At 40.5% G+C, this 22,219-nt stretch overlaps 1 protein-coding gene across 3 annotated transcripts in view; it reads left to right on the top strand.

Annotated features, from left to right (window-relative positions):
- The window catches only part of LOC145992763 (glycerophosphocholine cholinephosphodiesterase ENPP6-like), a 214,227-nt gene that overhangs the window by 150,078 nt on the left and 41,930 nt on the right, over positions 1–22,219 (top strand). For 2 of the 3 annotated variants that reach the window (XM_083129151.1, XM_083129153.1), the window contains exons 1-2: positions 14,275–14,351; positions 21,258–21,374. In XM_083129151.1, the coding sequence (XP_082985277.1) occupies positions 14,314–14,351; positions 21,258–21,374 (155 nt within the window). In that variant the 5' untranslated portion in view covers positions 14,275–14,313. Of the gene's footprint in view, positions 1–14,274; positions 14,352–21,257; positions 21,375–22,219 lie in introns of those variants that run through there. The other variant, XM_083129152.1, reaches the window with a different exon arrangement.

Below are 22,219 nucleotides of genomic sequence, written 5' to 3'. Positions count from 1 at the left end.
TGGAAATGAGTGATTTAATTTAATTTACATCGCTTCTCTGGTACTTTTGGCTACTCGTGGACATGAGAATGAGCTATGATATGACGAAATTGAAGATTACTCATGCCCAGGCCGAGATTCAAACCAGGGACCTCTAGCGTTGAAGTTCCTTAAGTTCGTTATAAATTAAGAATATTATGATGCGTGTTGATGTTGTCATCCTCCTCGAAGCATTGTTTTGTTCATATTGTTTTCGATTGTTAGATTACTTTTTTCAGTTTCAATCAATTAATCTAGGCAGAAGCGGCCTAAATTTCCTTTGTTGCTACAAACGTATCGAATTTAAATAAATGAAAAACAGATGGCAGCAAAAAACCATAAGAAGCTTCAAGGTCAGATAATTGAATGAAGATCGAACGGGAAGTTACTAAAGAACAGGCAGTTAGTGCATCGAATAACAGTGTGGCGTATATACATAAAAAAGATGCAATATAAGTAGTGGTTGAGAAACCAACAATTCATTTTAAGGAAGTGCGCATATATGGAAAAGCGCGCTTGAAGGAACCGACGATCATTCGACTGGGAACAATATACTCATCTTCTGGCAAACCTACAACAACCTATCCACACACCTGAAGATATTGACAAAGCCGTCACTGCCGTCGCGCTGGACATACAGCAAAATACCAAAATTAGCACCAAACAGCATAGACCAAACTTCTTAACTTCTACCTTCAAAGCGATGCAACCTACAGATGGGAATCGAAATTCCAGCAACTAAAGGCAGATCCGGAACTTTTGGAAAGTGGTACGCAGTACAGCCAACGCAGCATCGCTCTACACCAGTTCTCCAGAACAACCAAGAACTCCTATTTCATCCACTAGAGCAAGAGGAACTAATGGTTGAACATTGGGAGAGGTAGTTCCAACCCAATGACGAGCCACAGGACCCTGCACTCATTCGAGAAGTTGAAATTGACACGGCCGCCTTCAAATACCAACCACCCAGACAGCAACCTCAGCTGACCACTCCAAAGAAGTAAGGAAAATCTTCACACAAGTGTCCAAAGAACAAGGCCCCATGACTGGACAACAACAAACCAGAACAGCTGAAGAAACTACAAAGAAACGGCCTGGTCCTGGTCACAAAGATCTTCAATGGCATCCGTCATACTTTCCAGTACAATGGAAAACCGGGAAAGAATCCAAGACTTCCAAAAAGCTATAGAACCATAAGTCTGCTGTCCCATCTCAGCAAAGCCATGGAGAGAGTGCTCCTCCGTAGGTTACAGCTACAAGCAGAAGAACATCTGATAATTCCAAACTTCCAGCATGGCTTCAGCAGAACAACGAAACTCACAAGAGCAGTCGACTTTCTCACCAGCCAACAGAAGCATCGTAAAGAAGCAGTAGGAGTATTTCTTGATGTAGAAGGATCGTTCGATCGGGTCTGGACGCACGGACTTATCTGAAAGCTACAAAGAACACCACTACCTGACTGCTTCATTCACCTAATTCAGAGCTGCCTAGAAGACCGACCATTCATACCCAGCTTCCAATGAGCGGAGACATACCCACGCCCGGTAAAAGCAGGTGTTCCTCAAGGATCTACGCTTGGACCAATCTTATACTTATTATTCACAGCTGACGCTCCTGTTGAACCAGGGGCGCGTCAAGTACCTGAGCGCTCAGCGAGCAACGTAATCGCTCAGCTACTTGACGGCCAAATAACCTTTGCTCGACGAGTGCTGCTCACTTGATCGCTGAGCCAACTTGAACCTTGTTCGCCACAGAACATAACGTTTTTGTGTTTCGATTAGGGATGGCCAGATCCGGATCCGGTTGGTTCCGGATCCTAAAAATTTTCAGATCCGGATCCGGTACTTTGGGATCCGGATCCGTTTTGCCATCCCACATGCGCTTCTTTGGAAAGTAAGAATGTGTTTATAACATATTGTTACCTGCTAATATACATACATATATATATATATATATACACACACACACACATATATATAGTGTGTGTGGGCGCGTGCGCGATTTGTAATTAATTAATACACATACAAGGGAGGTCTAAGTTTCCCCCTCCGATTTCCATGAAACTTGGCAGGTGTATAGAGCCCCCCATCAAATGTCAAGATGAGGAGAGATTGAAGTGGGGATCTGACCGCGAAACTACGTAAATATGGCATAGGAAGAAACAGGGGGCATAGGGCCTCTCTATACACCTGCCAAATTTCATGGAAATCTGAGGGGGACACAGGGGTCAGATGATCCCGGAGTCAATTTGTCCTCGTCTTGACATTTGAGGCGGGTTTTGCACCCTAAGACAGTATTTTAGCTGAAACAAAAAATACGTATTTCTTCCATTGGGTCCCTTTATAAACCTGCCAATTTTCATGGAAATCGGAGGGGGACACTTAGAACACCTCCCTTGTTAGTCTTATACTTTGTTATTATGATATGATAAGATATGATATTTATTGATATTGGTACGAGCCCTTCGGCTGTGCGTATCTTACAATATTGTTACATAAACACCCCGACCTTAAACATGCACCCCAATTATCATACATTCAGAAACATTGATAAACAGAAACATTTGGAAAATAATTACATACTATGTACATATATAAATAGCAATGTGGTCCTCTTCTTACATTTGAGATTGTTCATTTTCACAACACTGCACTACACGCTACACCTATGCCTGAGCCACACTGCATATATTATAATGTTTTATTTTAATTTGTAAAACTGTAACTGTAGAACAATTGTATAATTTTTGTATAACATTTCTATCTTGTTATATGTGTTAAAGGTTTCATCCTGGAATGGAATGTCTCACATTTATGTGTGTTTCCATTTCCAATACATTCGAATGAATACATATTCGTTTCAATGGCATTTACAAAATCACCTCTGACATTTTATGTTAAACAAGTAAGATTATTTTTGTGCACGTGTGTGTTAGCCGATGCGTAGCAGAGTATTTTAGGAACAACACTTGAAAAAATTCTTGTAGGACTAACTAATGAAAAATTTCTTTGTAATCGAAGAATTTTCGGATCCGGATCCAGATCCGTAACTTTTGGATCCGGATCCGTTTGGCCATCCCTAGTTTCGATCTCATGAGGAAAAGAGTAATCTGTGTGAGGATGGCGAGCTGGCGGGCAATGAGGAAATATTTATATTTCTGATGAAGGGCTTGCGATATGGTGTAATTACTGAGGAAGTTCAAGTAACGGAAGGTAATATAATATTCCAGTTTTTGGAACTGTATTAAAATGAAAGTTTTGTTTATTCCAAATACATACCGTAGTTTTGGGAAGTTTTGCAAGGGTATGAAATGAAAGTTTAGACAGTTTTGTGTGTCCATTTCAACAATTTCCATAATTAACAGCTTTTCAAACGGAAATATTGCCCACTCGACGTAGCAAAATTGATCACAGATTATTCCAAGGCACTGATATTTTGATCAATGAGCAAACAACGTCAAGCAAATTATCTGTCTGCTCAACGAGCGAAAATCTTGCTCAGCGAGCATCGCTCAGATAGTTGACGTGCCCCAGCTTGTATACCAGCATATTATGCCGATGACGCAGCATACCTGCTTCCAGAACAACCTTCCAAAGAAACTGCAAAACCTTAACTAAATAACTTGAAAGCGTCGGATCCTGGTCGACCAAATGCAGAATTAAGAAAAACAACACCAAAAGCATGGCAGTTCACTTCCAAAGGACACGAAGATATAAGGAAGCACCGGACCATGGTGTCCGTTCCGTGTAGGCGATCCAGCACACCGAGGACTCCAAAGCATTGATTAAACCTGGAACAATCAAAATCTTACTAGGGGCTGGGAAATTAAAGAAATTTAGTCCATGTCCATGAATGAAAATTGAAAAGGATCTACAGGGAGCGTCAGTATGAAATACTCATTTAACCCAGGATCAGTTGTGCTGGCTTGAGTCACATTCTTGTCGCAGGTGAGCACCTCACTCACTAGCCTCTCTCTTCCCTTCCTTCTCTGTATATTCTCTCATTCCACACTCCTTTCCCCTCTCCTCTCTCTCCTCTTTCCCATTAGAGAAAGAGAAGACAGAAGAGAGGAGGAGAGAGTGAGAACAGGCTCTCCCTCTCTTCTCATTTTCCTCTCCTGTCTTATCTTTCTATCCTTCTCTCTCTCTCTCCCATCTTCCCTCTCTCTCTCATCTTTCCCACCATATAGACAACGATAAGTAAAGATAGAGAGAATAGAGAGTGTGAAGTTATTCTTCTCTCTTTCTCTAGAGTGAAGCACGAGAGAGGGAGGAAATAAAGAAGATAGAAGAAGAATACCAACTAACCCCCTTTGTGGATTCAGCCAAACATCTAGGGCTCACCCTAGATCACAGCTTAACCTTCAGGCAACATGTAGAATAAATCAAACAAAGACTCATCGGCCTCTATGCCATCTTCAAAAACCTCGGATTTCCCATGGAAACGAGACTGCAAATATACAAGATGATGATTCGACCAATAACCCTGTATGCCATACCAGCTTGGAATAAAATTGCTCCAACTAACCTCAAAAAGCTGCAAGTAATCCTAAACAAAGCGGCAAGACTCATCAGCGGACACTCAAGGAGAACGACCAACCTACAGATACAAGAAGACCTAGACCTTGAACCTCTACCAGATAGAATTGCCACAGATTCTGGTGAATGCTACCAACAGTGGTAATCCTGCAGTTGGAGAGAGATAGAGGCAGACAGCCGTTAGGAGAGACCAACACCAAGACAACTGCTGGAAAACGCTAACCGATAAGCCATGCTGACAAGAGAAGAACGTGGGAAGATATTCTGACAGGTGACGTAACAAGGAGGTCGCAGGTTCGAGTCACGAGACGCTCGAATCTCTTGAAAGCATAAAAATCCATAATCGGACGATTTTCAACAATGGAGGAACAATACTGATTGTTGATAAAAAGTTTCCATTTTTGGCAGGCAGCAAGTTGCATCCTTGCTCTAACAGAAAAAATATGCAAGCGAAGCAACCGCATTGGCAAGAGTACCATATTTAAGCACGATTTTAGATTTCGATTTCGAATTTAAAATTTTGGGTGCGTCAGCACTTGGGCTATTTTGCACCAGTCACATTATACGGGGGCCAGCCCCTTATTATTACAAATAACAACTCTTAACGTTGCATAACTAAAAATCTTAAAATTTTCTGACTTGTGTTAAAAGCTGAGGCTGTAAACAGGCACTCAGCACACACAAGGACAAAAAACAGGACAACACAAAAAATTATACTGGCTATAGTGCCAGTCGCTAGAGCCTCGTTAGTCTTCAGTCCAGGGTGTACTACGTGGAAGTGAGGTTGACTTTTGGGCGCCTACGTGGAGTGTATCCCTTACACCCCCATATTTAAGCACGAATCAGAGAGCCTGCACCACTCTCCGTCCCCTACCCTATCACTCAGAAATTGGCCTAATCGTTGCTTCAGGTGCTGGAAAACGCTAACCGATAAGCCAGTGTGACAAGAGAAGAACGTGGGAAGATATCCCGACAGCAACATTAGCAAATTCATTACAAGTAGGCCCTTCACAGGACCGCAATGGTGGTATATTGAGACCCACCATCACTCCAACAAAGCAGATGTCAAACTCCACGCGACAGCGGCAGGAGTAACTGAAGCCATATCCTCAGCACCACGCCAATAGTTAACTCCACTCACCACATATAGAAGCCAGGCTCAATGCGATACTTCACAACACAAACCGCCACTATCATTTCCTTCCTTCCTTCCACTAAATACGGATAAAAAAATGTCCTTGATGTAGCAGTTCTTCTTCTCTATGTGTTAATATTAGTTATATAATATACAGGGCTAGCATAAATGATTCATTCGTTTTGAAAAGGCTATATTTTCAAAAGTATCACACATACACACATGAAAGATATATGAAAAGAACCACAAACTCACGAAGTTTATACACCCTCTACAAATATTCGATATGTGCCCCTTTGGTTACACGACACACGTCCTGACGATACTCAAGCTCATTCCATACATTTTGTAGCATAGTCCTGTCAATGGTCTGCACTGCAGCACTGATGCGTTCTTTGAGCTCGACTAAGGATTGCGGTCCTTAACGTACCCCCACAGGAAGAAGTTTCAGGGCGTTAAATCAGGAGATCTGGGAGGCCAGGGGAACAAAGCTAGGTCATCCTCACAAATACGCCCAATCCAGCGATGCGGAAGTTCATCGTTTAGGTAGTCACTAACTGGGATGTTCCAATGAGGAGGTGCCCCGTCTTGTTGGAAGACAAAATCTCTGAAGTCAGCACTGCGGTAACATTTACCGGTCACAGTTTGCTCAGCGAAGAACAACGGCCCATACATCTTTGTTTGTGACACTGCACAGAAAACATTCAGCTTTGGCAAGATAATGATCTCGTGTTGCCATCTGAAATACACAATGCAAACTTGGTGAGTTTGTGATTTTTTTCATATATCTTTCATGTGTGTACGTGTAATGCTTTTGAAAATATAGCCCTTTCTAAACGAATGAATCATTTATGCTAGCCCTGTATTAAATACACACGAACGATAGTAAGTTTTGTTAATATACAGTAGCACTTTATGAAAAATGATTTCAAGTTAAAAGTTTGGGAACTAGAGCAGCATGAATATTTCAGGAAGGGAAGTCTACAGTGCAATTATTTCTGAATTTCGGTATATTTTCGGGACATGAGAGTTATTATATATTTTATTGTAAATGATCGGGATTAGACAGCAATTTGTGGAGACAGAGATCGATCCCTTATGAAATGATAATAACTACACATTCACTTTTTATCCTGAATACTTGCCAGAAGAACATGATTGCATTTATGTTCAACTCTCCCCCATTCATAGTTTCAGTGTTATGAATGTATGCTAGTGATGGGTAAGTTGAACCTGACATGTCAAAGGTTCATTTTCTACTGATTTTTAAATTACTTACTAATAGTACAGCGCCTTGAATAACGTAGTGTGGAAAATGGCACAGTTCTGCGCACTCTGGCTGGTTCCACTCGAAAATGATCCGCTAGAGGCGCTGGTGTTGAACCCGGTGCTTGGTATTCGTCTGCTTATAATGGAAGTAAATGGAGTTTTCGCTGCAACGTCTGATTCTTTTACATGAAGCATTTCTATGAATGTGATAATTGCTATGATATTTGGTACAGTTGTCCCGAAGATATTAACGAACATTCTAGACAGTCAACCACGTCCTGTTATCGTTATACTTTCGTTAATAATACGGGAGAAAAAATACGCGTGGAATGCTCTTGGCAACTAAATTTTTGTGTATGAATTAGGTTCATTATTATCATCATCATCATCATTTCTTTTAAAGATATACACACTGAAGCATTTGTATTTTGGATATTTACGGTCTCTTTTCTTCCGCTTTAAACTAATCGCGGCGATGATGATAATGATGATGATTCCATGAAACGACAAGGGGAACCCCACAAAACTTTGTTAGTGCCATCGACATGAGTGTAAGCAAACTTTCAAACCAATGGGACAAGCGACACGGGATGTTCACACTGTCACACTAGTGACACACACTTCCAGACTGTAAAATAGCATTCATTGCACATGAGGGTTCAAACAGCAAACGACACGTTATATGGCGTATTCGCGTGCTACTTGTTACTTCGGTCGGAAAGCTCCTTAAAGGAAGGGTGCTCAGACCGAAGCGACGCGCTACAGGGGGAGTTCCCAACTAAGTGACTAAGTGCTAATTGTGCGAACAACAGATAGGCGACACGATAAATCGCACATTACAACAACAGATCTAGGCGACACGATAAGTCACACGTGTCGCTTTGTCGCTTGTGCGTCGCTCAAACTAAGCCATTTCCTCAATAGCTTGCAACATGTTGCCGTGGTTTGTTGTTCGCGCATGCGCGATGCAATGAATGTCTTGCTTTAGGGAGATTGCGCATCAAAGCGACAAGGGGCACGCGACACTTGTCGCTTGAGGATTTCACCAACCGAACGCTGGCCTGTGCTTCCCGTCATGCCGCTACGATGTGAAATGTTGCTCTTGATTGGCTCGTTTCCAAGCAACATGTGTCGCTTCGGTCTGAAAGTTGCCTTGGACCGAAGGACCCGTGTCGCTTTGGTGTGAAATCCTCGTATCGTTTGTCGCGTGTCGCTTTGGTGTAAAATCTTCTTGACGAAACTGTGCAGTCAGTGCTTTTGTCCCTACGGTTCCAAAGGCTGCATTGATTACGGACTGCTCGCTTCCAAGCGACACTTGTGGTTTGTCGCTTCGGTATGAAATATCTCTCAGGATACTATTTATATTCTAATAACATAGAAAAATAAAACTCTAGTACACAATCCAACACCTGACGTCCGGAATCACTTTGCGATGTTTCTTCTTGTGTTACGCATGCTATTTATTTATTAATTTTATTTTACTTTTCTTTCCAAATTAATGCCATTTCGTGACTGCAAATCACTCCACAAATATAACTGTTTCCATCAATTCACGTACCGCCTTTCAAGACAAAAAAATCTACATAATATATTCCAAAAACTAACTAAGCCGCATTACTTTCATAAGAAAATTAGCACCGACATTGATCGCACTGCCATCTATGTTTCTCATCCGTCTGGGGAACTAGTTTCTTGGGTCGTTTTCCACACTACGTTATTCAAGGCGCTGTACTAATAGGTTCAACGAATCAGCAGAACAAACGAACATCAATATACAATAGCCCCGTCTAGTTCGTTACACTTTTTGACACTAGTTGTAGTGCAGGTGTATCCCGGTGTCAGGTTGGTACAGTCAAAGGCAAAGATAATAATAGGCAAATTGTCCGCCGTTATTTTAATTACTTTTTTATTCTACATCCTGTGTTGTTTTAAGGAATGAAACTATGTTGGTTCGAAGCAGGCATTGTTCTCTGCTTATTGACGTCTTTATTTCAATTGATTGTCATCACATTGTGTGATGCAGACCGAATGAAAATGGTGATGGACAATTCGCCTACTGTTTCTTTCGACGTTGGGTGTACAATGAAATGTTCCACGAAGCAGGCGAATAGCGGTGTTCAAGTTCACAAGATTCAAACAAATTCCTGTCTGCTGCTTTAAACGTTCACATGATTAGTTAGCACGCACTACGTGACCATAGACCACACATTGCACCGCTCCAGAACGCAGTGCGCACGATACAGACATCAAATACGCTACTTGACACCGAATGAACGAAGTTGAGTCGGTGTTGCATCGCGTAACCAACAAGACGAGCGAGTGTAGAGGGTTAAAAAGTGCAGCGAACTATACCCTGTCCAAGGTACCTGTGGAGCATGCGGACGAAAACAAGTCTCTGCGCAAGTAATGACGCGAGACGGCTCCTCCAATGAACACGTGAGAGGGAATGGGACTGTGTGGAGGGGGAAATCGACAGCAGTTACCAGCCTTCGAGCAGCGTGTGTTGCTTCGCTCTTTCAACATGGAACAAAGAGCAAACATCATGTTTTGAGCGAAAACTGCTGCGGAAACATTTGACATGTAGCAAGTCTATAGGGACAATTGCTTATCCTGTACGCGTGTATTTGAATGACTCAGGCGTTTCAGTAAAGGACGGGAGCCGATTGAACATGACGAGCATCCAGGTGTAGCAGGGACGGTGAGATCTCCAAAATTGGTTGAGAAAGTGAGGACAATCATTACTGAAGACTGAAATTTCGGACAAGACTGTTACTGGTGCATTTTATCTGGAGGTACTGAAACGTTTGTTGCAAGAAATAACACGTCTGAGGCCCGAGTATCTGGATGATGGGAGCTGCCGTCTGCTTCATGACAGTGCCCCAAGTCACAAGACTGTGATTGCGAAGAACTTTTTGACCCTAAATCGACTCTGTGTTGTCACACCCTTCCTACTCACCAGATCTGGCTCCGTGTGATTACTTTTTATTTCCTAAACCAAAATCTGCACTGATATGATGTACCAACAATCAAGAAGGCTACGACATGGATTTTAAAAATAATTTCACAAAACGAATTCCAGGAATCCTTCTATGCACTGGTGGGCATTGCGCTACGATGTGTGGATGCAGGAGGGTCCTACTTTGAATGATCCAAGGTAAGTAACTTTCTATGAAAACTTGTTTATTTTTTACACCACCAGTCTCGATTTCAAATTGCCGCACTGTGTATTTCGACTAGGTGGCGAATTCTATGTCTGTTTTGTATGTACCAACCAAGAAAATATAAAGCTCGCTTTTACAGAGTATATTCTTCCATCGCTACGCAAATAGCATAACTCACAATTCTAAGTAAGCATTTAGACAATAATCGCTAGTTGTTTCTTCCAGACGCCGCTAGAGGGGATGGGTGTACTCTCTTTTTGCATAGAACAAAACAACATCGTAACTTTAAAAGCGAGAAAGGAGCCGGTAATTGGAGTCTTCTAATTAACGGGAACATTGAAAAGAAGAAGGGAGGCAATTATTAATAGCAGGTTTCTTGATGGCGCAAGCGAAGCAAATGAAATGCCTACTTTATTTTTTATACATCATGAACGCCACACTGGTTACAATCTGGATATTTTAAGTGCATCTGAAAGGAAAATTTGTAGTCTACGGGTAACAATAAAGTCGTTTGTGATGCTCTGATAAGCCTTGTACAGAGTTAACTGCAAATGAATAAGCAGCTCGACTGCGAACAGACAAACTAATAACTATGAAAAATATATTCTAAAAGAAGACGAACATCTTACTAAACACAGTACATGGCTTTTACTTCTGCGTGATCTTTAAAAACTATAAAAGGATTGGACCTACAGTTTGAAGAGGAATCCGAACTAGGAATGTCCAAATCCGGATATTGGATAATTTTTTATCCAAATTTCAAATATCTGGATATCGGATATTCTGAAAACCGAAATGTCCGTATATCCGAATATGTGCATTATCCGGATACTTATATCCTTTATCCCTTTTCCGGGCTATCCACATATTCGTCATTGTCGCATTTTACTGTGCTGATTTTCTACATATCCTTCATCAAATTTATTCTATCAGGATATCCAAATTCTCCAGATATTCGTATATCCGGATTATCATAGTATCCGAAACGGATATAGGATAATTTGACATACGGACAACAGTTATCCTGAATTTGTGGGCGAACAACTGTGCGTACCCCCACCGGATATCGAACCCGGGAACATTTGATTACAATGCGGCAACGTTACCACTACGCTATCGTAAGACGGTTTAGTCCGTCGTAGTCACTACAGTCTGATAATGGCACCCAAGTTTTATCGGTATAATTGACGATACTTCCTAGCCAATGAACAGGAAACTTATAATAAGTTCATTTTATACACGAACGAGCTACTCATGACTGGAAGAACACCAGAATTGAATTGATTGATTGATTGGATTGATTTGGTGTTTTAAGTCCACTTTATGCACTGTAAGGCTAATCGGGACTGGACCTACAGTTTAAAGTGAGATCCGAATGTGCTTCCACCGGGTATCGAACCCGGGACCCCTTGATTACAAGGCGACGACGCTACCACTGCGCCATCGGGGAGGTCCAGAATTGAATTGAATTTATACTGCAATTTATATATGCATTGCAAAGAAAAAAAACACTCGTAACTGACATTGCAGTTTAAAGTGGGTTTTATCCACTTTGGGAGTCGGACTTGGCACCCACTCATTACAAAGAGACAACCGAAATACTTTTTATGAGCCGGAGTTGTTAGCACGGGGGTCCCGGCTTCGAATCCCGGCCTGGGCATGGATATTTGCGAGTGTCAATTCATCAATTTCATCACCTCATCCCCATCTTTGCAAATTAGCCAAAAGTGGCACAAAAGGCGAAGTAAAATAAAGCAAATCAATCCAAAAATAAATACTTTTTATGAAATCAATTTTCAAAACCTTGCGTACATTTTATTGTTGAAAGATGCACGTGAATAGTTAATAAATAACAATGCAGTTAAAATGGCTTAGCGCCATGCTATATACTCGTATATTTAATAGTTCGTTTAATAGTGTATGGATGAACAATGCAATCATGGTTTATCATCAACAACTAGGTTAAATATGCGGATGGGTGAAATTCGTCCTGCAATAAAATTCACTTTCTATTCAACACAAGTTCAAGGCTAATCGTTGTTGTCATGTCAACGTCATGATGCAAGTTTCACAACTTAATCGCGGAATGCAAAGTTTTGTAAGGATATATTGCCAAATCGACGACCTTATGAAATTAACATAAATCAGTAGATCATTACTAAATACAGCCAACGTATTAAAGCCTACCACTAAATTACAGATAAGTTGCAATCCATAAATAACACCAGGAATAATTCAAAATTTAATATTACATGATTACCTGATATGTTTATAATAATAATATTGGTTTATTGTTAAAATTTCTTCTTATTGCTTTTGATCAATGACTTTCGAAGTTATATTAGTTATATTCTGTATTATGTATATAATGCTCTATTGTTACTTGTCTCTTAAAGAGAAGCTTCTCCTTGATCAGGTCACGATGTAATGGTTATCTCTTTGTACAGTCATGGACACTTCTGGGTTGTAATGATTGCATTGAAAGTTAATGGGATTGTTATAACCCAGAAGTGGCCGTGACTGTACTGAATTCAGCAACTTCAGTTCTGAATTATTAGTAATGCTGCTACCAGCACAATGAGTCCCATTAGAACTGCAAGGAAAGCTAACAATTGTTCGTCATGACATCATGCTCATTTGTACCTGGTGTTAGCGTTACAAGCTCTCGAGTAACGGGATTTTCTATCTTGTGCAAGATTCACAGAAAGAAAACAGAAAGAGAAAAAGAAAGAAATATAGAGAGAAAGGGGAAGAGAGAAAGGGGAAGAAAGAAAGAGCTAGGCAAAGAACGTGAGAGAAATAGTGAATGAGAGAAAGAAAAAGATCGAAAGAAAGATAAAGAAAGGAAAAGAACGAGAGAGATAGAGAGTACGAAAGAGAAAATGAAAAGAAGAACGAAAGAGAGGAAGAATGATAAAAGAACGAAAGAGAAAAAGAACGATAAAAGAACGAAAGAGAGAAAAAGAACAAGACAGATAGAAAGAAAGAGAAATAAAAATAACGAAAGAGAAAGAAAAAACGAGAGAGAGAGAATGAAAAATAAAAGAGAATGAAAAAACAAAAGAGAGAGAATGAAAAACAAAAGAGAGAATGAAAAACAAAAGAGAGAATGAAAAACAAAAGAGAGAATGAAAAAACAAAAGAGAGAATGAAAGAAGAGAGAATGAAAAAAGAGAGACAGAAAAAAACAAAAGAGAGAATGAAAAAACAAAAGAGAATGAAAAAACGAAAGAGAATGAAAAAAACGAAAGAGAATGAAAAAACGAAAGAGAGAATGAAAAACAAAAGAGAATGAAAAAACAAAAGAGAGAATGAAAAACAAAAGAGAGAATGAAAAAACAAAAGAGAGTGAAAAAACTAAAGAGAAAAAGGAACGAAGACAAATACGAAAAAGGAACGCGGATAAATCGAGATATACAGAGAGAGAAAAGGAAGAGAAAAAGAGAACGAATGAAATCGAGAGAGAAAAAAAGAAGTGAGCGAAACAGAGAAATCGAAAGACAGAAAGCTAGAAAAAGACAAAGAAGCGAGAAAGAAAGAGAAAGTAAGATAAATTACCCGTCAATTTCGCACCGTATCTTGTCATCAACCATTTATGCTATTTATATTTGTGTCAATTTTGACCAATCACTACGATAAGAAAGAATGACAAGTACACGAAACTGTGATGAGACCACAAAAAGATCACAGGCTAGGATTCGAATCTTGAACTGTCGATGGCGAATCCTCGAGTCGACCACTCAACTCACTTGGCCAACGAGACGACTGTAGGTGTTTTGGAGTTTTGGCCTTGTACACCTCATCGCCTTTTAAAGAAAGGTCATTATTTTCTTGTGAACATATCCTTGCAAGTTTTATTCTTTTAAGGCATATGAACTTTACTTCCTTTGTGAAATTTCTGTCATTGACAGGAAGCGCTTGGGTAGAATTAACCGATTTCCTTCCTTTGTTAATTGATGATTTAGTAAGGACGAGGTAATCCTTATCAAGGGCACTTTTATTACAGTCATTCACACGAGGCGGAAGGATAAGAAATCTGATTGTCTTTTGTTTTTCGATCAGGAAAAAAAAACAGGTCGATCAAAGTGATTTTACAGCATGGTTATTTATTGTGTTGATTTGAATATTTATGGCGCTGTCTGTTTGCCATGTGGAAGGAATGAGTTAGAACAGAAGACGACATGTTGTGTTCATGTGCTGCGGATCTGCAGTAATCCTCGGAAAGGTTAGGTGAGTACAAACGCACGTGAGTGCTTATTTAAAAAGTACAGGGCGAGAATTAAGTCTTCCCTGATTTCAAACATTTATTACACAAACAGTACTCTAGATAGAGAGGTGTGTTCTTTTCAAAACCAAGAAAAATGTTTTATTGTGTTATGCACAGGCGTGTTTTCAAAATTACCCCCAAAAACACAAGGACGTTGCTTTATTCATAAACTTCAACATGTGCGTCACAGAGAATGCCTAAACGATACTCAATTCCTCTCAGTGCGTTACATAATAAAGGGGTCCCGGGTTCGATACCCGGTGGAGGCACATAGTGGTTCGGATACCACACACTAAAAAAAACATGCAACAGATTTGCACCAAAAGTGGTGTAACACCCTATTTGGTGTAACAAAGCACCTAACATGTTAATCGAGTGTTAAAAGACTCCATACTTGGTGTGATTGGACAGCAATTGGTGTAACAAGACACCAAAGATGATGCTAAACAACGTCAATTCCTCATTAACAGCACTTTTGGTGGTAACTAAATTGCATATTTTTTTAGAGTGCACTTTAAAGTGTAGGTCCAGGCCCGATTAGCCTTTATCTGTGAACTTTAAAAAATACGAACTCAAATCAAACTTTAATCTCTTCAGACACTGTCGCTAGCACTTCTGTATCCTTGCCTTCAGCGTTTCAGCCTCTGGAAATGGCAACCTGTACACTTTGTCCCGAGTGTGTCCCACACAGAAATAAGTTTAAATATGTAATATCGTGGGAACGTGGAGGAGACCATGATATTGGACCATTCTCTCCCAATCCAGCGGTTTGGAAACGTGTTACGCCGGCTTTAGACGAAAACATTTCCTTTAGAATTTTTGATAGCATAAATGCTATGTAAATACAGGGCTATTCTAAATGATCTTCCCGATATCAAAGTTTAATATCTCACGTTTATTTAGTCACAATGACATGCAAATTATTTTAAATGAAAGAAAAACTCAAAAAGTTTTTTTTACATACATACGTGTTATGTTCCACGTCAACGGTGCTCAATATGAGTGCCTTTCGTAATTCGGCACACATCAAGCCGATAGTCAAATTCTTGCCACACTATTTCCAACATCTCAAGAGTCAATGGACGCAACTGCTTATTGCATGCGTACTCGAAGTTCAGGTAAGGGGAGGCTCATACATTTGGTTTGTAACATAGCCCCACAAAAGAAAGTCACACTGGGTGATATCTGGCGAACGGGGGGGGGGGGGGGGGGGGCAAGGAAGCGGAACCTGATCCTCACAACTAGCTCGTCCTATCCATTGATTTGGTAACCTTCTGTTGAGTTCCCTCCTGACATCCCGGTGCCAATGTGGGGGTGCCCCGTCCTGCTGGAAAATAAAATTTTCGATGTCCTCTTCCAGCTGCGGGAAGAGTCTTGTCTGCAGCATGTGAAGGTAGGAAAGTCCGTTTACAGTGTCCTCCTCGAAGAACATAGGGCCACAGACCTTGTTACAGGTAATCCCACAAAACACGTTCACCTTGGGGGAATCACGGATGTGTTCTTCGTAACCATGCGGATTTTCAAAAGCCCAAATTCTCACATTTTGTTTGTTTACTTTCCCCGAAAGGTGGAAGGTAGCTTCATCACTGAAAACAACCGACTCAATGAAACCATCTCTTTCCATAAGGTTTTGCATAGCAATGCAGAACTCAAGTCTCTTATCTTTGTCAGTAGGTTTAAGTGCCTGCAACATTTGCAATCGGTAAGGGTGAAATTTCAAACGTTTTCGCAAAATCCTCCACACTGTTGTCTGCTTCAAGTTCAATTCTCTGCTTGCACGAACCGTTGATTTTTTGGGGCTTCTGACGAAAGTCGCACGCACCGGATGAACTGTTTCATCACTAACTCCTGGCCGGCCTGTTGATTTCCTCTTGCAGATACACCCACTTTCTTAAAATTGTCTACCACTTCCGAATAGAGTGACCGCTTGGTGGATCTAACCCAAACTTCGTCCTAAAACTTCGTTGGACACAAATAACTGACGGTTGTACATGAAATTCCAGGACACAAAATGCTCTCCTGTCTTCGTTTCCAGCCATCTTGATTTACTGTCACCCTAGTGGCAGAATGCGTAACTAAACATCAGCTTTGCAAGACACTAAAACTTTTTAAGTTTTTCTTTCATTTAAAATAATTTGCATGTCACTGTGACTAAACAAACGTGAGATATTAAACTTTGAAACCGGGAAGATCATTTAGAATAGCCCTGTACTTTCAAAAATCTTATAGCAGTTACACCATCTATGCTGAGTGCACGGTGTTTACAATTGAAACAACTAAAATATTCTTCCATACGTGTACAGTAAACGTTGTAAAGTATGTATTTAAGCAGCGCCATTGCCTTGTACCGGAAACAGTTTAATAGGAAACGTTATTAATCTCGGTTGAATAGTTATCGTCTTTTAAACATGTGAAGTGATACGTTGCTCACATCTCACTCAGCCGCCATTACACCTGCACTTGTGACCTAGAGGGCGCTTCTGATTGGTTACGCTACGAAAAAGGCCTACCCTTGAGAAATGCCATGAAATATGCCGTGGCATCTGAAATGCCATAAGATTTCTCGCTTTACGCGGTAGCATTTTGGTCATGGCATAAATGTTAAGAAAAATTCTAAGGAAAATTCTTTCGTCTAAAGGGGGCCTTATGCCAACTTGCATGCTTGACTGCGTGTGGCGGTACCTTGACTCGTGTCTCGATGTCGCTCTTATTAATAAGATAAATCCCTTAGAGAACATGCAGAGTTTAATATGAAATTTTATGAGTTTTCATATACATTGAAATTACTAACCACTATGAGAACTCAAAATATTGTGTCGACCTTCTTGGCGGAGTGGTTAGCACTGCACGTACGACGCCAGTGGGCCCCGGGTTCCAATCCCGGCATGGGTGTTCTCTGCGAGTGTCCCTTCACTCATCCTCATCGTCGCAATTGGCCAAAAGTGGCAGAAAAGGAACGTTAAATAACCCCAATTCAATCAGGTCATCAAAATATATAGGTAAAGGTACCCCTCTTTCAAAGAAGGCATATGGGGGGTGATGCAGAGGTGGAGCTCCACATATTCTTGATCCCTGCCATAGTTGGGATGATGTGATCAGCATCACGCCGGCCGACTTTACACTCCAAGGTTGAACCCATTGATACGAGGCTAGGTGGGCCTAAGAGCTGTGCAGAAATGACTGGAAAATTTCCTGGTGCAGATCGCCTGGTTCAGGTCTCGAACCCGGGTCTTCCGTGTGGTACCGTGGCTCACAATCAAAATATATGGCCACTTGAAATCGAACGAATTAATTTTAACTACCCTGTATATATGTATCGCTTATAATATTTAATAATACAAAAAAAAGGAGTCGTATTTTTGCATAAATTTAGTTTTCAACTGACGTTACAAATTATCCAGACTTAGTGATTTCTCTCAATGTATGGCAACACTGCAACTGGACAAGATTCCTCCATGCTCATGCTAAGCAATCTCTTCCTATTCTACGCGATCTGAAGGCCTCTCTTCCTCCTGTCGGTGCTTTATCACTGGAGAGCAAAGCGGAAATCCTTGGCCACGATTCAGGGCTGCAACCTCGTCCTTCTGGCGATCCCTGAGTGGACAACTTGCATCATCCCCAGTTACTTCCGCAGCGAAAGTTACTTAAAGCCTCTTAACGTTTGGACCGCTGCCACTGTCTTCATCTACAACAGCCCTTGAGTGCATTCTGCTCGTGATTCTCAGCGGATTTATTGGGAAGGAAATTTAGTTAAGTGCATTATGGGGAACACATATTTTCCGGCAAGGACAACAGAAGAAAGGAGCTTGGATTGGCCTCACATTGCACTCTGCTCAATAGACTCAGCGGGGATGGAGGAAGGCAGACAATGATGTGTTCGTGTCTGTTGTTTGGGACTGCGTTTGAAATTGCCAATCTGGTTGAATCTGAGGTTAAAGGTCTAGGCGTGCTATCTGTATCTGTCCCGCTCTCTCTATGATATTCTGTCTTTCTTTTAATTTTGTTCCATTTATACCTTAGTATCTGTTTCTCTATCTATTGTCTTGCTCACGTTCTACCCCTCTCTATCTGTTTACCTTCCTTCATTCCTTTTTCCTTATTTTCTGGCACCTTCTTTCCTACCCTCTCTCTACTTCAGTCTATCTCCCTTCCCTCTTTTACTCTGCGATTCCCCTTTTCTCAAACACACTTCCTCTAATTATTATTCTCACATACTCTTTCAGTAATTACTTTCCTCGCGCACTATATGTATGCTCCTCTCGTATATACTATTTGTATCCTCGTTTCACACACTTTCTAATTCTCTTTCTCATATTGTATGTATCCAGATTTCTCTCTCACTCTTTCTCTCTCTCTCTCTCTCTCTCTCTCTCTCTCTCTCTCTTCCTCTCTCTTTGCATCCACCTTTCTCGCATCGTTCTCTCTGCATCTCTCTTTCTCACGATCTCTCTGCAGACCCTTCTCTCTCTCTCTCTCTCTCTCTGCATCTCAATTTCCCACACACATTCTCTCTGCACCCCCTTTCCACAAAATTAGCGACAAATGCAGCCTTGACAAGTACTCGAATCCGCTTCTCTGGCATACCGTGCTAGTGCAAACATAAAGATTGCAACCTAGTGATCTGAAAACTCCACAATTAATATTACTTTCACCACGTTCAGGCCAAATTAAAATCCAATTATTGTTTATGGATCGAAACAAGATACAACCATCCGCACTCCAGCAGGAAAGGTGTCAACCATAATATCGCTTGAAAAATCACCTTTGAAAGGGGAAGCTTTTATGAACATGACGCTCAAACTACAATTTCCGTCATCCTCCACCAAGGACATCAGATCCACATTTGCAGATGGATCAAACAATCAGTCTGTCAGGGCAAGGTCCTTATGCGGACACGACACTTTTTAGGGCCCGAAATTGGGTTCACGTTTTCATTAGCGGTAGAGGGACTTTGACGCTAGGTAGTATTAGTGCATGCAAATGTCATGTTATGAGATGGGCGGCAAACGCCCCCTCCCTTCCTCCCCTCTCTACCTATATGGTATCTGTCAGCGAGCAATTAGGGTTGACGCGCGGCCTACTTCAAAGACAACGAATTAGCGCGTCTCAAATGTACTAACTAATTACCGCGCAACGTATTACGCCCTCCGGCGAGGGGTTGAAAAAGAGGACATTAACGTGACGTCACTGGAAGCTAAAAATGAATAGGTGGGAGACTGTGATGAGAAGGGTATAGAGGTGATGATAGAATGCGTGTGGGTCCAATACATGCAGTCCGAAATGCAGTAAGGGTAACTTGACAGCTAATTGGCTCCTGTCGTTACTACTACAGTGAAGTAAAATTGCCCCATGTGCCATGTTACTCTGTAACCTCATATTTTCGTACCGTCAGAAAGTGTTCTACATGTGTTGTACCACACTCCTCACAAAAAGTTTGGAATATTGTCATATTAGGCATTAGGCGATAGGCACAGCCTTGGAATGCAACAACACATGGTATCTGTCTGTCTGCTGGACGTTCATGTGTTTTCGCCGACATAAGCCAACGTACCTATCCCCTATTGCCTAATATAACAATATTACAAACTTTTTGTGCTTAATATAACAATTTTCCAAACTTGTTGTGCCCAATATAACAATTTTCCAAACGTTTTGTGCCCAATATAACAATATTCAAAACTTGCTGTGCCCAATATAACAATATTCAAAACTTGCTGTGCCCAATATAACAATATTCAAAACTTGTTGTGCCCAATGTAACAATATTCCAAACTTGTTGTGCCCAATGTAACAATATTCCAAACTTGTTGTGCCCAATGTAACAATATTCCAAACTTGTTGTGCCCAATGTAACAATATTCCAAACTTGTTGTGCCCAATGTAACAATATTCCAAACTTGTTGTGCCCAATGTAACAATATTCCAAACTTGTTGTGCCCAATGTAACAATATTCCAAACTTGTTGTGCCCGATGTAACAATATTCCAAACTTGTTGTGCCCAATGTAACAATATTCCAAACTTGTTGTGCCCAATGTAACAATATTCCAAACTTGTTGTGCCCGATGTAACAATATTCCAAACTTGTTGTGCCCGATGTAACAATATTCCAAACTTGTTGTGCCCAATGTAACAATATTCCAAACTTGTTGTGCCCCATGTAACAATATTCCAAACATGTTGTGCCCAATGTAACAATATTCCAAACATGTTGTGCCCAATGTAACAATATTCCAAACTTGTTGTGCCCAATGTAACAATATTCCAAACTTGTTGTGCCCGATGTAACAATATTCCAAACTTGTTGTGCCCAATGTAACAATATTCCAAACTTGTTGTGCCCGAGGTAATAATATTCCAAACGTTGTGTGCCCAATAGAACAATATTCCAAACGTCTTGTGCCCAATATAACAATATTCCAAACTAGTTTTGCCCAATATAACAAAATTCCAAACTTTTTGTGCGTAATATAACAATATTCTAAACTTTTTGTGCCGAATATAACAATATTCCAAACTTTTTCAGCCTAACATAATAATATTCATTCCCCTACTGGGGTTGGTTGGTTGGTTTCGGCTACATTATCAACATCTTCAACACATCGATCTTAGAAGTACTGTAGTTTGGAGTCTTTAGGATTTAACAGTAGATCCAACCAAACCCGATGAGCATGTCAGTGCATAGAATGAACTTAAATTGTATCAGATTAACTTTAAGGTAGATAATCATTGTTCACACATGAAGATATCCTGAGTACGTACATTTTCATGTACTTGCATTGTACTTAATCGTACGTATGACGTATCAATACCATATGTAAATCTAGTTACTATTCAAGAAATACTAAGATACTTTTGTTGTCTTTTCAGAGTGATGTGGCTTACATGTATTCTCCTTGCTCTGATGCGTTGTGTTGCATCGCAGGAGGAATACTGCAACTTGACAAGGAACAATTACAATAAACTTCTGGTGCTAATAGTTGATGGGTAAGTGTGAACTATAAATAACTTAATATAAAACAGGTCTGTTCAACCCATAGTATTTGTAAAAGAGTGCTCTCGTATTCATATGTGGACCAGGGTGCCTACCAAATAACAAAACCGAAATTCTTGACTTTTTCAGGGCCTTATTTTCCTCTTTCTTAAAATTTATCGTCCCCTACTTAGATATAGTTGGAAATTAAGAAAATAATATTCTTATTTAATGAAAAATGATTGATTGATGCACACAAAGGCTAATCAAGATTGGACCTACAGTTTAAAGTGGGATCCGAAGCACCATGTGTTCCCACCGCGCATCGAACCCGGAACCCCTTAATGTCAAGACGACCACGCTACCACTGCGCCACCTGGGAGGCTATTTAATGAAAAACCCCTACCACAAGGCCGGTTAAGATGAAAACTGAAGCTGTACTTTAACAAGGGATTTAGACTTGCTTTAATTATTAATGCATGTAAAAATTAATGCTTCAGACATCATCCTGGATGGAGAATGGACACATTACTTAATATTTTTAGAAAAATTCATGCATGCAAGAATGAAATTCTTAAGAAACAGAGTGAACAAATCTAAACCAAAACTCAATACAATTTTTGATTTCCAAATATTAAATTTTATCAAATCCCAGTACAGGTATATAACAATGTAAATTCGCTTTACTGTAAAACAAAATAGCAAAAATTCTTGACCACAAGCATAATTTCTTGACTTTCTTCACCTACGTGTTGATTTCTTGACTTTTTCTTGTCATTCTTGACCGGTAGGCACCATGTGGACTGCAGAGTGAGCAGCGATGCTGCAGCGTTGTAAGAGGGGCTGAAAGGAGGCTGTG

Source organism: Lepisma saccharinum, chromosome 9, assembly GCF_977018435.1.
Source record: "Lepisma saccharinum chromosome 9, izLepSacc3.1, whole genome shotgun sequence".
Taxonomy (NCBI): Eukaryota; Metazoa; Arthropoda; class Insecta; order Zygentoma; family Lepismatidae; genus Lepisma; species Lepisma saccharinum.
The sequence above is the reverse complement of the archived record's forward strand: the minus strand, read 5'-3'. Positions and strand labels throughout refer to the sequence as shown.